The sequence below is a fragment of the Vombatus ursinus genome, unplaced genomic scaffold, assembly GCF_900497805.2.
Source record: "Vombatus ursinus unplaced genomic scaffold, bare-nosed wombat genome assembly UNPS02015255.1, whole genome shotgun sequence".
Taxonomy (NCBI): Eukaryota; Metazoa; Chordata; class Mammalia; order Diprotodontia; family Vombatidae; genus Vombatus; species Vombatus ursinus.
Window position 1 is genome coordinate 38,379,844 of NW_020955033.1, and position 16,508 is coordinate 38,396,351.

The 16,508-nt window shown below is 35.3% G+C and overlaps 1 protein-coding gene across 5 annotated transcripts in view; it reads right to left on the reverse strand.

Moving 5' to 3' along the window:
* Positions 1 to 16,508, reverse strand: part of LOC114031886 (piezo-type mechanosensitive ion channel component 2) — a 527,965-nt gene that overhangs the window by 250,489 nt on the left and 260,968 nt on the right. For all 5 annotated transcript variants that reach the window (XM_027847078.1, XM_027847079.1, XM_027847077.1 and 2 more), the window contains exon 4: positions 5,047 to 5,089. In XM_027847078.1, coding sequence (XP_027702879.1) covers positions 5,047 to 5,089 — 43 coding nt within the window. The remainder of the gene's footprint in view (positions 1 to 5,046; positions 5,090 to 16,508) is intronic.

A 16,508-nucleotide genomic window follows, 5' to 3' on the forward strand; every position in this document is an offset into this window, starting at 1 on the left:
CTTCTTAGTTTAAAGGTTTAGAGATTCAGCCAAAACATTACAGGAGAAGATTTTGAAAAATTTAAAGCCCTACTCAAATCTTCAGTCTGGGTTTTTCTGGGTCTTTCACAGTCTGACTACAATCTATTTTTTCTAACCTTGCTTCATGATGCTTCCCTTCACACATTTTACACTGCAGCAAAACCATTTTACAAGTTGTTGCCCATAGCAATTAACTTCCCTTGCCCCCTGTATTTGCATAATCTATCCCACAAGCACAGAATGTACTCCCTCCTCATCTCTGTAAGAAATCAACATTTTCCTTTATGATTCAGCTCTGGTACATGTTTTCTGTGAATACTTTTCTAAGCTCTACAGCTGTCAGAGTCATTTCAATGAGATCTCAGGCATGGATCTACTTTTCTTCCTTGGCTTATAAGATGTAGTCATTGAATCTCAAGGATTTATTTTAATATCTTTTTTTTTCAACCAGACCTAGGATTTCATAGCATTCTATACTCCTGATAAGAAAACTCCCTCTTTCCCAAGGGAGAACATCACCTGATCTTGGGTGTGTAGTCTAAGAGTTGCCTGTGTTCAAGTAGTGCCCTGACACAGATGATGTGTTTAACATAGACAAATCACTTAACTTCTAAATCCCCTAAACAATTCTGTAAGATTTATAAGATAATAAGGAAAAATAGTGTCACGTATGAGAATCTGAAATGAAATGATTTTTGCAACTGAAACCTCAAGAAATATATACATGTCCTCACAACTGACTTAATTTTAAAATCCATCCTAGTCTTATCCCACAAAACTATGATTTCTTTTACTCATTGATAAAATTTCCCAGGACCAATCTATGTGTTCCAGGATTACACTAAACCCAAGACAAGAGAAGTCTATACAGGGTTTATTAGAGAAAAGAGGAGCCATACCATACAACAAGATTGAGGAACATATAAGAAAACTCAAAACTCTCTCCAAACTCTCTTCACCATTCTGGTCTGTTCTCTCCTCTTTCTTTCCTCCTTTCATGTCTCTCTTCTTCTCTCTCCCTATCTCTTTCTCTCCTCCTTTCAACCTTTCTCCCTTTCTCTTTCTCTCTCTTTGCCCCTCTTTTTCATCATCCCTCCCTCCCTCCATCTAACAGAAGGCATTTATATAAATTCTGAACAAACGCAGTCAGAAAGGATTTAAGTTCAACCTATAGGACAGATCTGCATATAAGGAGAGTATGGCAGTTCTCAGGAAGAAATCACAGGATCACAGATTTAGAGATGAAAGGGAACACATAGGCTCTCTTGTCCAACCACCTCATATGCAGATGAAGAACTAAGGCCCACAGAGATTAAGTGATGTTTCCAAAGTCTAACAAGTAGTATAAGTGATATGAACAAAAATTTTCTAAAACTGTATATTATTTGGAAGGCAATGAGGTGAGACAAAGAAGTGGTGCTCAGATCAAGTGAGTTTAGTTCTGTTCTCAGGTATGAAACATATTACTTGCATAACACAGACCAGTCCATTTAGCCTCTCTGAACTTGTTTGCCCATCTGTAAAATAGGAAAAATAATATTTGTACTACTTACCTCATAGGGTAGTTGTGAAGAAAACACTTTGTAAACCTTAAAACACTACATAAATGTGTTATTATTATTTTCACCATAGACCTATCTGGAAAGTAACTTATTTCAGTGAAAAACAGCTTATTTAGAAAGAATAAGTCAGTCCAAACCATTGGCTGGTAACATGCAGCAAAGACCCTTAGGGAATTTTCTCTAGAGATTTGTTCATGTGTGTCTTATAAACTATGTGAATGAGAAGTATAGGGATTAGTTCTCTATTTCCACTGGGAAAAAGAACACATTTTAAAGTATTTGTAATTTCTACCATATGCCCCTGGGCACTAACTGAATCAATACACACAAAAGTGGGTTTTTCAGTATGGTTCTGAAGAATAATTGGATACAATTAGCCCTTTGAATCAGATTTTTTTTAAAGCTGCTGTTACAACTATACCAATTACAATACAAGGGAATTTCAATATTGGGCCCCTAAGATTTTTCTGGGGAGATCAGTTTAATATGTTACTCATCAGATTACAAGGGCAAATTGTTTAAAGATTATATCGATCTTGCTTTACCTTTGCTGATGTAACCATGGTTCAGTCAATTTGTCTTTTCAGGAGATACTGGTGTAGAAAGATGCTTTTAGCTAAGACTGGCATGGTGTCAGCCTTTCATTTATTACATACAAGACCTGAAGTTTTTAATCACAGGATAGGAGTTCAATATGAAGATCAACTTTACTATAACAAAGCAATAACCATAAAATAAAAAAATATGTCTCTGCTGGGATAAGATTCACTTTTTATAGCAGCTTGGTGCTGCTTTAAATTAAAAGCAAGATGATTGCATTAGGATCAGAATTAAAGCAAACTACTTTAAGGAAGGGCTGCCAAGCAGGAAGGAAAAAGCAGACCTGAGTTTAATTCTTGTCTTAGGTATTTAGTAGTTGTGTGGCCCTGGGCAAGTCATTTAGCCTCTCTGAAGTTCAGTTTCCTCATATGTAAAATGAAGATGATAGTAGAACTTGTTTCATATGGTCATTATGAGGAGAACATATATAAAGTGCTGTCCAAGCCTTAAAGAATCATATAAATTCTATTACTAAAATAATGTTTTATTTTGTTCTTAGACATAAAGAAAAATATGTTTTCTAAATTTAATCCTGAAGTCACATTAGAAAATAAAATAGACTTTAAAAATATTCATTAATTTTCATTTCAGTCATTCAGTATGTATGTATTTATTAAGTACCTACTATATGTCAAACACTTTACTAGAGATAGATAAAAGTAAAAAAGTCCCTACCCTCAAAGAATTTAAATTCTAATAGACAAAACAACACACACATACACGTATGAAGAAAATATTCAAATGACTATAAGATAGTATGGGGAAGGAGGGCCCTCGTAGATGAGAGGATGAAGAAAGCATTCATGCAGAAGCTGCCACCTAAGCTAGTCTTCAGGAGGGGGTACCATGAATAGGGAATACCAAGCAGGACCAGAAAGGGAGGAAGGAGCCAGGTTTTGAAGAAATTTAAATGCTAAACAGTAGAGTTTATATTTGACCTTAGAGATAATAACCACTGGAGTTTATTGAGTGGGGTGTGATCAGGTTGTCACTTTCACAGCTCTCTGGAGGAAGAATGGTGGTGCCCTTGACAGTAATAAACAATTTGAAATGAGCGAGGAAGACTATGAATGCTACTGTAATTGAAGCCATTTTAATTGGGCTTCCACTGAAGCCTGGGGCTGCGATATTGGGGAGGGAGATACGACTTCTATCTCCAGATCTGACTAATTTGACTCCAGATTGAGAGAATGCTGAGGCTATACTCTAGGTCTTTGTGAGTGGTGGAATTGGTACCAAAGCCAGGAAGAGAAAGCAACGTGGCTTTAGACACTCTCTTGGAGACATACCATAAAGTCTTAAGCTTCAGACATTTAGGGGAAGCCAGCTCTTCAACTTGCCCTGATTTCTAGCTTGCCTCCTTAGAAACTTTAGGGCTCCTCCTTGGGTGAAATCAAGGCCTCTTTCTTAGTTTGAGCTGAGATATCTCATTCCAACTGGAAGACTTATTCCCTTTTAAATATTTTCTGGCTTATTCTAATCTGTAAAACTCTGTTTGATGCTTTCTTGGATCAATGAGGTTACTCTATTTGCTATTTGTGATAGTCTTTTGTACAACCAGTTTGGTGCAAAGGAACCAAGTTGGTGTGTAAGCTAAGGAAGGGATAGGAACCAGAAAAGTAGCTTTTGTTAAGAACAAGACTGGTACCCCTAGACTAGCAATATTCTTTTTGGTGGGGGAAGCTAGAAAGATCTGTCAAGCTCAAAACTCATTATCAAGGAATGACCAAGTCTCAGCTTCTCTTGTTCCCCTCAAGGTAGATATTATAGACTCCCCTGGAGAAGCATGGGCCAGAATCCAAAGATATGCATTCATGCCATCCTTAAGCTGCACATTTATGCTTTTAGACAATGCATGTGGACACATACAAATCTTACACTATGAACCTATTCCTCATATTTCAACATGGAGCATCTTCGAATAAATAGGTCTTCACAAAGACCTATGAATAGAGAGGAAGAATGGTTTTAGTGAAAATGAATAGAAGGTAAAAACCAATAGGAATAAAATTCATGGAAGAAGGAGGAAATGAAAGAGAATTCATATTTTGAGAATTTAAGATACTGGAAGTTTCACTATGGAAAGAGTTCAAAATTTTACCCCTAGAGGTAAGTTAGATAGATCAGGGTAATTATTAGCAAGATTATTGCAGTTTATAGAGGTGAGCAAATAAACATCAAAAATCTTAAATAACCTATAATGTCTTTATGTTTTACTTTAAACAAATCATTTCTTAATTCTATCTCCTCCCATTTTGTGAATTATATTAAACTACTATTTTATTCTCTCATTTGGATGTAAATCATTATTAGTCTCTTATAGGTGGGTATATGGTATGGCGGATAAGATATTGGAGGTATTTGGAGTCAAGGCAAGTCCTGACTTAAACACCTATTTGTTGTGAGATCATGGGTAAGTCATTTAATGTCTCAGCTCCTCAGACAAGTTACCAAGACTATATAAGACAAATTATATTAGTGGAATAAATTTCCATGTGGAGGGTTACTTTCAACATTGAGATTACTGGGTATGGAAGGAAGGAAAAGGAAGGAAGGAAGAAAAGAAAGAAAGAAAGAAAGAAAGAAAGAAAGAAAGAAAGAAAGAAAGAAAGAAAGAAAGAAAGAAAGAAAGAAAGAAAGAAAGAAAGAGAGAGAGAAAGAAAGGACAGAAGGAGGGAGGAAGGGAGGGAAGGAAAGAAGGAAGAGGAAGGGAGAGAGGAAGAAAGAAAATGTGGCCCAAATCATCTACATAGGAAAGTTTTGCTCCCATGTAACAGATTTTATTTTTTGTCTAATTGACCAAATCAGTTCTTGCATCACTCTTAAAACTTTGAAGTGGATACATCATAAATGCACTGGTTACCTTTCAAAGCCAATCTGACGAAATGTCTTCTCCCATGTTGAGCCTAGGAAAAAAAAAGAAGAAAAACTGATTTAAGCACCTCAGATATTCAGTTTTCATCTGTTTTCTACATCCATGTTGGATATTTCATTTTGTTTTTTAGTCCAATAAAGAGATAATTAAGCCCTTATGACATACTTTAATTAGTCTGCCCATTTGTATAACAATATTAGTTGTTAAAGATTTGAGGAACAGTTATAATTATTTAAAAATGCTATTCAAATAAGTTTAAAATCTTTTTGAAATAATGGTAGATTGAATAACAGAAGATTAAATATAATGTGATAATAATATTGTGATCTTTAAAAAAATTGAAATGATTTCATGTCTGAGTTTCTACCAGAAGCTTCTTATTCTAAAATGCAATGTGACATGTGACATAAAATCATGTAAAAAAAAAACAAAACACTACCATGTTATGTCTCTCTACCTTGTTTTCCCTGATGCAAAGCAGTTGGCTACTTTCAAAATTATCCATAAATCTAATTATGACCCTAGCAGTGTAACATGATCCTAATTATTTTGTAAAAAAAAATAATAAAAAACACTGAAAATGCAAACTATAAACTATATAACTGAGTTCTTTAAGTTTTAATTTTAAATTTAATGTAACTGGTGATATATTTAATGACTGATGTCAATTAAAAGCTGGGAATATTCTTTGACATCTCAATATGATCCAGTTTACTTTACTACTTCAATTATTTTAATATTTCAGGTTTGCCCAATTTCTTCAGTATTGCTACTTCCTCCACTAATACTACCCCTTCTATATATGAAGAGATGATTTTCATGAGAGGATGAAGTCAAAACAACTGATTAACTGATAGTCAGTTCTCTGATGATGTTGAATTCTTTTGAAATTAGTTAGACTGCTCCTCAAATATGCAATACAGAGGCCTTCTCTGGGCCCTTACTCAAAGAATTTCCAACTTCTTAGGAATTATTAAGGATATTCTCTGATGAAATAGCTTTTAAGAACACAAGGACACCTCAATATTGGAATAGAATTCCAGCAGTGAGGACTCCTTTATTTCACTGATATTAAGTAATGATAATGCTCATTTTTTAGGCTTACTATTCTGAATCAGATGTTTTCCAGAGGCAATGGTTATGTTTCAAAGAGCATTAATCTTTCTATCTCTATGCCTTTTTATAGGTGACTGCCCCCACCCTCTGCCTCATAGAATCTTTACCTTCCTTTGGTTTACTTCAGTGAAAACTACCTATATTCCAAGACTTTCATGATTTCCTGCCCTCCCAATTGTTAGTGCTTTTACCCATTTGAATTTGTTTGCATTACATGGTATTTGCTATCTATATTCATGTTGCAGCCCCCTAGTAGAAGGTAAACTTCTTAAAGGCAAGGAATTTTCATTATTTTTACCTTGACAACTCTAGAGCCTAACACAGTGCTACATGTCTTAGAAGGTACTTAAAATATCACAACTGAATTTATCGGCAGTATGTCAAAATCAATAGCACAAGAATCAATGCTATGTTTTAATGCATCTACTGTGTTTTTTTTTAACCATTGGAAGATAAAGCTAATTCTTTATAATATGAACTGACTGTATGACTACTTAGAATTTGGCAAAATTATTTTTTCTAAAGTTCACCTTAATATGAATGTTCAGGTTTGAGAGATGACAAAATTCAATAAAATTGACATTTATGTTAAAATATGGCATAACATAAACCTGTGTGTTTAAGGGTGGAAATAGTGATTCAGTAACATTTCACCAGTTGAAATGTGATTAAGGAAATCATGCAGACTTCTGCATTGTATTAATACAATGTTACCTATTTAATAATTTTACTAGATTGGCACTTTCTCTCTATACACCCAGATGGCACGGCTGGATAGGAAATGAGTTCATATTACTTGTTCACTTTTTAAAGCTCTGGGCCCTGAAGAGATAGAAAGAGGAATAATACTAGCACCAGGTCTCTGCACTAATCATTCTATCAAGTGGGAATTTGCCTTTGTTTCACGCTTTGGATATGTCTTTCCTACAAATCTTTCTGATTTTTCTAATCACTTAGTGACTCCCGGGCACTATGATTCGCTAGAAAAAATGGAGAGTATGAAGTGGGGTAAGGAAATACTAGGACTGGGGAGGGTTATTCTTCTGGTTCTGGTGCTTTATGGGCAGATTCAATTAGCTTTTAAGGCATTTTCTCTGGGTATCCTTTGAAGAACAATTCACAGAATTACAGAATAATAAGGATGACCTCAGAGGTCACAATAAAAATGGCCATTTAGATAGTAATTTAAATTTGGTAAAGTATGATATATCATTTGATCCTTACAACTGCATATGGAAGGTATTGTCATTTCACAGATGAGTAAAATGAGGTTCAGAGAAACTTACTAATAGACACACAACTAACAGCTGTCAGAGACAGAGTTTGAATACAGACTTCCTACCCAAGTCCAGCACTCTATCTGGACTACAACTACACCATGTTACCTTTCATTAATCTAACCCATATCTAAATAAGAATTCTCTGTACAAAGTAACTGACAAGTGGCAATCCAGTTTTTTTTTCTCTTGAAGAATGAATCCTTATTAAAGAGAACCCACTACCTCTCATTCTTCTTCTAAAGGGATCTAATTCTACTGATACTGCCATCTTCTAAAACCCCCAAGGGTGTTGTTTTTAAACTGCTACTCCATATAGCTACATCTCTTCTATATCCAAAATAGAATTTCTGAACACAAGTCTAAAATTACATTTATCTACTTGAATTTAATTTTATTAGGATTAGTCAATGCTGTGGTCTATCAAGATTTTTTGGATACTCTATTATCCATCAGGTTTTCTAATTCTGTATCCTCTGAAAACATGTCTACCATCTATGTCTTTATCTTAGTCACTGACAAAATTGTTAAAAAGCATGGAGCCAAGCACAGATCCACAAACTACTTTACTATGGCCTTCCTACTAAACTGACATTGAACTATTAATACTACTCTTGGAACTGGTCAATCATTTCCAAGTATACTTGATCTTACTATGATCTGATCTACCTCTCTTTTCCAAATCTACAAGGATACCCTGAATGACTTTCTCAAATGCTTATCTGACATCTATATAAACCAAATCTATAGCCTTCCTCTGACAGTCTAGTGACACTGTCAAAAAAGTAAATCATTTGTTCTTGATGAAGCCATGCTGGCTTTTTGTGGCCACAGCTTCCCTTCCAAAATATTCCTTAACTATCTCTTCAATAATATATTGATAACTTTGTAAGAAATCAAAGTCAATCTCATTGGCTTATAGTTTGCACATTTTACCCTCTTTCCATTTTTTGAACTTGAGAAAAAATTTGTAAAATTTTCTGATCCTGAGGTACCCCTACCATTCCCCAGGATCTTTTAAAGATTATTTCTAATGGCTCAGCAATCACAGCATCCAATTCAATACCCTGGGTTGTAGTTCAATTGAGTCTGGTGATGTGAACTCAAAAAGAACATGTATTTCTTTTTTTTAATCTCTCTCTCTCTTTTTCTTGAGATTCAACTTTTAAAAACCATTTCCCTGACTTTTCTAGTTAAAAAATTCTTCTACCAAAGAAAACTGAAGCAAAACAACCATTTAGCCTTTTGTCCATCTCCTGCTATCATGATTTCAGCTAAACTGAACAATAGTCATTCCCTTCTTCTATTCTCCTTGTTTCTCCATCATAGAAATCCATTTTTGGATTGAAAAATAACATTTCCTGTCAGCCTCAGCTTATTCTGAGCTTTAGTGCCCCATAATTCTTCTTACAGGAATATTTCGTAATTTGGTGTTGTTCTTGCATGGCCTGCTCTTTCTTGATGGCTTTTTAAGTTTCTAGGTGAACTCTTTGTGCATCCTCATTGGTTTATGCTAACAACTTCTTTTCTTTTTATTTTGAATTGTTTCTAGTTTTTAACTCAAAATTTCACTTTTGATAGCTTCTCATCCATGCAGGATTTTAGTTTATGGAATGCCACATGTATCTATTCATTTTCTAAATCCTTTTAAATCTGCTCTTCAAAAATCTAGGGTGCAAATCGAATTGTGTTTGGCTTTTTTCTCCTTTATCACAAATTTTAAGAGATATGGACACTCACCCTCTAAAGGGTCCATATTATTTGGATTTAAAAAAACCTATTCTTTTTTATTCATAAAAATAAGATCCAGAATAACAGTTCCCTTTGATGGTTTCTTCAATTTTTTGGAGGATGAAATTATCAGTAGGATGAGTTAAGAAAGTATCTGCTATTGCTTTGGGTTAATAGACAGAGTTCCAGCAAATACTGGGATAATTAGAGTCTCATAATTAGTATATCATGCTCCTGTACAAGGCTTATGAAATATTTCCCATCTTTTCATTTATATGTTCTACTTCTTTTGCCCAGGTGGTATTTATTATATTTCTATGAGAATATGGATGCTGTTTCTTCCTCCACTAAACAATAAGAATGTCTGGATATTCATACTTTGGCTAGGAATTAAATATTTTCATGACATATTTTTACCAAGTTAAAGCATATTTCAACTGACAAGCTTGCATACTGAAAAAAATGCATAGTATTAATAAAAGAGTGAGTTCTTTGCCTCTCAGTCTTCTGGCACCAACATTGCTTATTTTTTTTTAAGTAAACCTCCACCCTGATAGTCATCCAGCCTGGTAACCTCAATATACATTGACACATTCCCTCAAATTCAGTTGCATTTATTGGCATTACAAAGTTAGCACAACATAGTGAAAAAAGCTTTTACTACTAAGTGAGGAGAAATTCTGACTTTTTGTTTTTACAGACTACCTGCCTAACTTTGTGCAAGACTCTCTCTGGGACTTCATTTCTCCAGTAAGGGGGTTGGATGACAGAGGCCCCTTCAGACTCAAAATCTGTGACCTTATGATCTTACATCTTCCCTCCTCTCCACTCACATTGATACCACACTAGTTGAGGTTTTTATTATTAGTGACCTAGATTATCATAATAGTCTTAATTGGTTGCCTTATCCCATTTTTTCTCTCCTCTAATATGATTGCAAATGTTATCTTCCTATGGCACAGCTGTCACCACATCATTCTCTCCTGTTCAAAAATTTTCAGTGGCTTCCTAACTTCCCAGGCAAATGGGACTTGTCTAGTCTCAATCTCCCACCTTTGTGCAGTTGTACAAGCTATTCCCCAGGCTTAAAATGGAGAAGTCCAAGGAGAGTCCTAGTTCCTATATACACATGTATATACATTGGCAAGAAATGTATGATAGTCCTGGAAAGAATACTGGGAAGGCACAGTCAGGCAGATTATAAGAAAACTAAGAGAGAGCAATATGTAAAATAAACATCACTGGCAGAGGGCAAGAACATCTGAGGGCATCAGCAAAAGCCTCTTGAAGAAGAATATGGCATATAGGTCCTTAGATTGGGGCCAGTGCAAGACTGAGGGCCAGTTTACATTTTTCTGTCTCTAAAAGATGACCATGGTCAAAGATTTAATCAGCTCATGACCATACTACAATGCTTTGCTAGGCTGGTCCTTAGACAGCAGGCACAGTCTGTTTCTTGACTCATACTTGAAACCTTTCCAAATGTATAGAACTTGCCGAATCTTGTGCTCTGCTGACACAGTCTTTGAAAAGCCAAGGTCACCGCTTCGACAAAATGAGGCACCAAGAGAAGACAAGAGTCTAATAATTGGTTAAAATTACTGTTAATTTAGGCAACATATTAATCAAACACCAATTTTCAGCTGAATAATCAGGTTTTATAATCATCTCTTCATCATTGAGATCCATCAGAACGTGGGTTCATTCAATGTCTTGCTATACTGCTTCTCTGCTTTTCTAAAACTCAGAACAAATGCTAATGAATAACACCTTCTAGAACTGTTGGATGATGGCCAGCTTACCACTATAAAAATAAAAGATTTTTCGTTGACTGCCAGGGGTTGCCAGGTGGTTAAACATGCTGACTGGCACATGACACTGGTCACTAAACAGTCTTCATTGAAAACATCTGGAAATTTCTCAGGACCTACATCTGTTCTGCCAGAAGTTGTATTAACATCTTTTTATTATTTTTTTATTATTGAAGGAAAAATATTTGTACAACCAATCAAAGGAGCTACATTTTTACCACATGTTGAACTGCTCTGTCATATGAATAGGAGAGTCAGATTTTATTAGGGAAGAGCAATGGTTTCTTTTTCTCTCTTGCCTCTCTAAAGTGTTGTTTGGTTTTTATTGCTATCTTTTTATATCACCTATAGTTCCCCTTACATTCCTCTGTCTCTTCTCTCAAAATATCAGTCTTTATTACAAAGAAATTTGTTTAAACTAGAAGAAAAAAATCAGCAAACCAATTAAAACAGCAAAATAACATAATAATATATGCACTGTTCCATACTCAGAGACCCCACTCCTACTCCCTCCACTAGTAAAGGAGTGAGGGGAAGCATTCTTGGAAAAACTAAGGTGCTTTTGAGTTTTTCAGATTCACAGAATTTTAGAATTGAAAAGAGAATCAGCAGTTACTCAGTTACACACAAGCCTGCTCAGAATCCCTTCTATAACATTCCTGACAGATGGCTAGTCATCCTCTGCTTTAGGAGTGCCAGTGATGTGGAATTTCTTACCTTTGTAAATAGCTCTTCCACTTTCAGCCAGCTCTAATTTGTTGATCTGAGGAAGCTTTTTCCTCCTATTGAACTGAAATCTGCTTCTTTGGCACTTCTGTGCACTGCTCCTAGTTCTCTCCTCTTGCGCCCACTGAGAACATATTTAATCTCTCTTCACATGACAATCCTTCAAATATTTGATACCTCTCCTCTTCCCTCCCACCAAATTTCTCTTCTTCAGGCTAACATTCCCTCATTCTTGTTAGCTATCATTATATCACATGGTCTTTAGCCTTCTGACCATCCTAGTCACGGTTCTCCGGACACAATTCAAATTGTTAATGTTTAAAAAGACAATGCACAGGTGTTGTCAAAAGCAGAGTACAGGAAACCATCATTGCCTTCATTTTAGAAGTGAGCAATTTAACCAAGAATAGGTGCTTAAACTAACCACTGTCACTTCAGAAGTGAATTACTAGAACAGGGCAGGTCAATTTGTTATCATAGGACCTTATGCAACTCTTCAGAAAGTCCTGTGCCCTCCTTCAAACAAACATGAAGAAAAATGAAGCTGGCTATTATGAATTTTATTGGTACTACAACAACACTGGTATTGTGGTAGCAAAAGTACCAATTTTTTCTTTGGAAGATTTAAAGCAATATAAATAGATGAATAAAATAAACATTTGTCAGTTCAGTCAGTATAAGAAAAAGATGTTCCAAAAGTCTTAGTGAATTTCTAGGAAACTACTGTAATAGTCCAGGTAAGAGGTGACATGAGCCCAAAATAGGGTTGTTATGATCATCTATGGGGACAGATATTAAATATTGCGAAGCCAGAATAAACAAAGACTTGGAATTTAGCAAGGGACTTCAGTTGGAGGCTATTCTCAATGAATCATCAGAAGCCCTGCAGAATTCTTCTCTGGTATGAATACTTCCTTGTCTAATTCACAGCTTCAACTTCCAAACTTGTCTCTTGTTTTACACATGTCATATAGAAGATCCACTTCCTACAATTAGTCTTCTCCTTCTTCCTCTCCCTCTCTTTCTTCTCTCTGGGGTTTACAGGCTAGATTTCTTTCTCAAAGACCAAGCCTTAAACCCAATTCATTCTGGAGCTCAAAGATTGGACAATAGGTCCCTGCCCAAGCCTCAGAGTGAATTTAAATAGTAACTGTTTCTCTTTTGGCCAGCAACCCTGAGGGTCTTCCTCTCCCAGTTTGATTTTTTTTTATTAAATGGGTCATCCCTTTACTCACTTCTTAAAGAGGCCCATTCATTGACACCTCACACAAAGTGAGAACATGAAAAGACCTTAGCTTAAGAAGGCTAGGGTCTCTCATTGCATCCTGTACCATCTCCAGTCATCCTGATGAATATCTTGCCACTGGACTCAGATGGCTTTGGAGGAGAAAATGAGGCTGGTGACCTTGCACAACCCTCCCTCACTCCAATCAAAGTCAATTGTAAGTCATGTCATCACCTCCTTGATGTCATGATCCTCTTCAAGAATGAAGGACAAACACAACAACAATAACACAACAACCTTTTGTTGTACTTACATAGGATTCCACATTTAAAAATGTCCGTTCAGGGTCTTAGTTTTCTTTTAACAAGGCTTATCCTCAAAATCAGGAGAGGAAGTCCTTATATTCTTTATGGGTTCTGACTAATATGTTTATTGAATAAGAGTTACAGGTTGTTCCTTCATTACATGCTATGGGATGACAAGAAACAAAGGAATAAATGAGACAGAATGAGAGAGATGGAGAGAGAAAGAGAGAGAAGAAGGAGGAGGAGGAGGAGGAGGAGAAGAAGAAGAAGAAGAAGAAGAAGAAAATGAAGGAGGAGGAGGAGAAGGAAGAGGAGGAAGAGGAACAGAGAGAAAGAGAATGAAAGAAGGAAAAAGAGATAGAGACAGAGAAAGAAGAGAGAAAAAGAGAGTGAGACAGAGAGTTGGACAATGCCACAAAAAATCTGTAGTGATAAGGGTTGGCTTTTCTTTTGTAGTAAATTCTACCTAAATTTAATTTACTTATTCATTGCCATACCAATCAAACTGCCAACAAATTATTTTATGGAGCTATAAAAAATAACAAAATTAATCTGGAAGAATAAAAGGCCAAGAATATCAAGGGAATAAATGACAAAAAAGTGGAGGAAGGTGACCTAGCAGTACCAGGTTTCAAACTATATTCCAAGGTGATAATCATCAAAACAATAGGGGTACTGGCTAAGAAATAGAGTGTTAGATCAGTGGGATAGATTAGGTACACAAAACACAATAGTAAATGACCATAGTAATTTAGTGTTTGATAAACCCAAAGATCCAGTCTTTGGGGGCAAGAACACACTATTTCTTTTGTTATCTGATTTGTTTTGGCCACACCCACTTTACATGAAGTAATTCTTTTCCTTTTAATTTTTTTTAACCAAAATTCATCTAATGTTCTTTTAAGAAAGAGAATGTACATTAAGACTAAACTTGGGAGTATTTTCATTTTTTTTATTTTGAATCCTGTGTGAAGAACTTGCCAAATATTATTACTAACATTCAGATTGTTATGATTTTAACCCTAAAAAAAGGCAAAAACAAAAAAAAAACCTGGCAGATATTAACTTGAATAGAATATCAGGAAATCATGTCATCTCTAATTGTGCCAAGAGAGCAAAGCTACTGTTCAGTTCTTCCAGGTCCCAAAGGGTGCATGTCTACAGAACAGAATTAGACCAAAAGAAATAAAAAGCATGGCTGGTTTAAATTGGTGGTTTAAAGTAAGTGGGAAGGTTATAATTATGCCATCCTAAAGTTATCTAATGAACTGTTTCTAGGTACTTCTCCTTTTGCCAACCAAGACATCATTTATTTTCTCTTACTATTTGGGGAAAGTGGTGCACATTCCATTTTGCTCATATGCAATGCCAGCCAGCAAGGCAGTGGAAGACGCATTTTTCAGAGGGGTGGCATTTTGTATATGCAAGGAAAACAGCTTTTATTTGTGACTTTTCAACATTCAAGAATCAAAGAATAGAAGTAGGAAGAGGCGGAATAGAACTCAGAGGCCACCTAAATCAACCTTGCCATTTTTGCAAATGAGGAAATTGAAGACTGGGGGGTCAAGTGACTTGGCCAAAATCATAAAGATTGTGAACATCAGAAGTAAAAGTTGAAACCATGCCCTTTGACCTCAGCAACTGACAGAGTTCTTTCCACTGCACCACAGACTACGTGGGGGCCCAGTACCTCTCCTAGAAAGGATCAAGTGGATGGAATAATTCATCCACTGGTGACTTTTAGTTCAAAGTAGTTTTTCCCTTAATAATGTTAGTTATTAAATAAACAATTAGGAAATAAAAATGAATTTCCAGAAGTGCTGAATTCAATTGTCATTTTCATTTTGTAGAAATAAAACCCCAAAATAATAGTAAGCAACATAATGGATAAGGAATGCCATGGCAGAGGAGAGAACCAAAAGCATTAGACTTGTAGGTGAGACTTCATTCCCACCTTGGTCCTATTTTCCCTGACATGGTAATAGACATATATCAGAAGACATTTTTATTTGTTTGTGTGAAAGCATAGACTTCCTGTCGAAAGAGTCTTGATAATTTCATCTTGCCCCCATGTAGCAATTAAATATGATGATTCTTTGGTTAATTTCACAAATAGAAATAGCATATTTTTATACAACTCATCATATTTTAGTCTTAAATAAAGGCTCAATTCCCCAATATATTTAATTGACTTCTTTCCAGGCTCAAAGTGTTACCTTCAGCAGAGTTTTATTGTAATAAAATGCATTGTTTTAAATGACTTTGATTTGTTTTCAGTAGGAATGAATGCTTTTATTATACTGCCTTAGACAATTTTCTTTTCGTTCTTTTCCTTTTACCTTTCTATCAAAAGGAGCCTCCAAGGAAATAGTGTCAGTGCTTTCAGAAAAACTGAATCAGGGAACAAATGAGAAACGAAAATTATTTAACTTTACCCCTTCCCTCATCCCCAGAGGTTTTCTTATATAAATTACAGGACCTGTATTTCAAGACAAAAGCTAATTCAGCATATTTAATTTATTGTTGGGCTTTCTCATTTTTACTGCATAAGCAAATTCCAAAGTGAGAACAAATAATGGACTGAATAGCTCAAAATTCAAGTGGGAAACTGTATGTATACGGTTCTTCCAACACCTTTTGAAAAATTTTATTAAAAATATACATTCATCAGAAGTTAGGAATAAAGAGATTACTTCTATACTAAATTTGTGTGTGTGTGTGTGTGTGTGTACACACACACACACACACATATATATATAATCACCTCTATCTTTGTTCCCCATAATAAACCATAAACTTTATGTTGAGGAATAGTCAACTTTTCATTTTTCAATGTAATAATAAAAGCTGGCATTTATTTAGTGCTTTAAGTATTGCAAAGTTTTATATATATGTATATATATATATATACTATGTATATATGTACACACACACACACACATATATGTGTATATATATGTGTGTATATATATATATATTATATATATATGGCATCCTATTTGATCCTCAAAATAGTCCTATGAGGACTATTATTATCCCTACTTTATGGATAAGGAAACTAAGAACAAGAGAGGTTAAGTGACTTGCCATGGTCACACAGTTTGGAAATATGAGGTAGAATTAGAATTCAGATCTTCCTGAGTCCCAATTCAATAATATATCCACTATACCTCCAGCTGTCTTCATGTATTATAGCATCAAAGAATAGAAAGGGTCCCCACAAGCTTTTCTAATGGGAGGGATACAAAAGTGATATAGA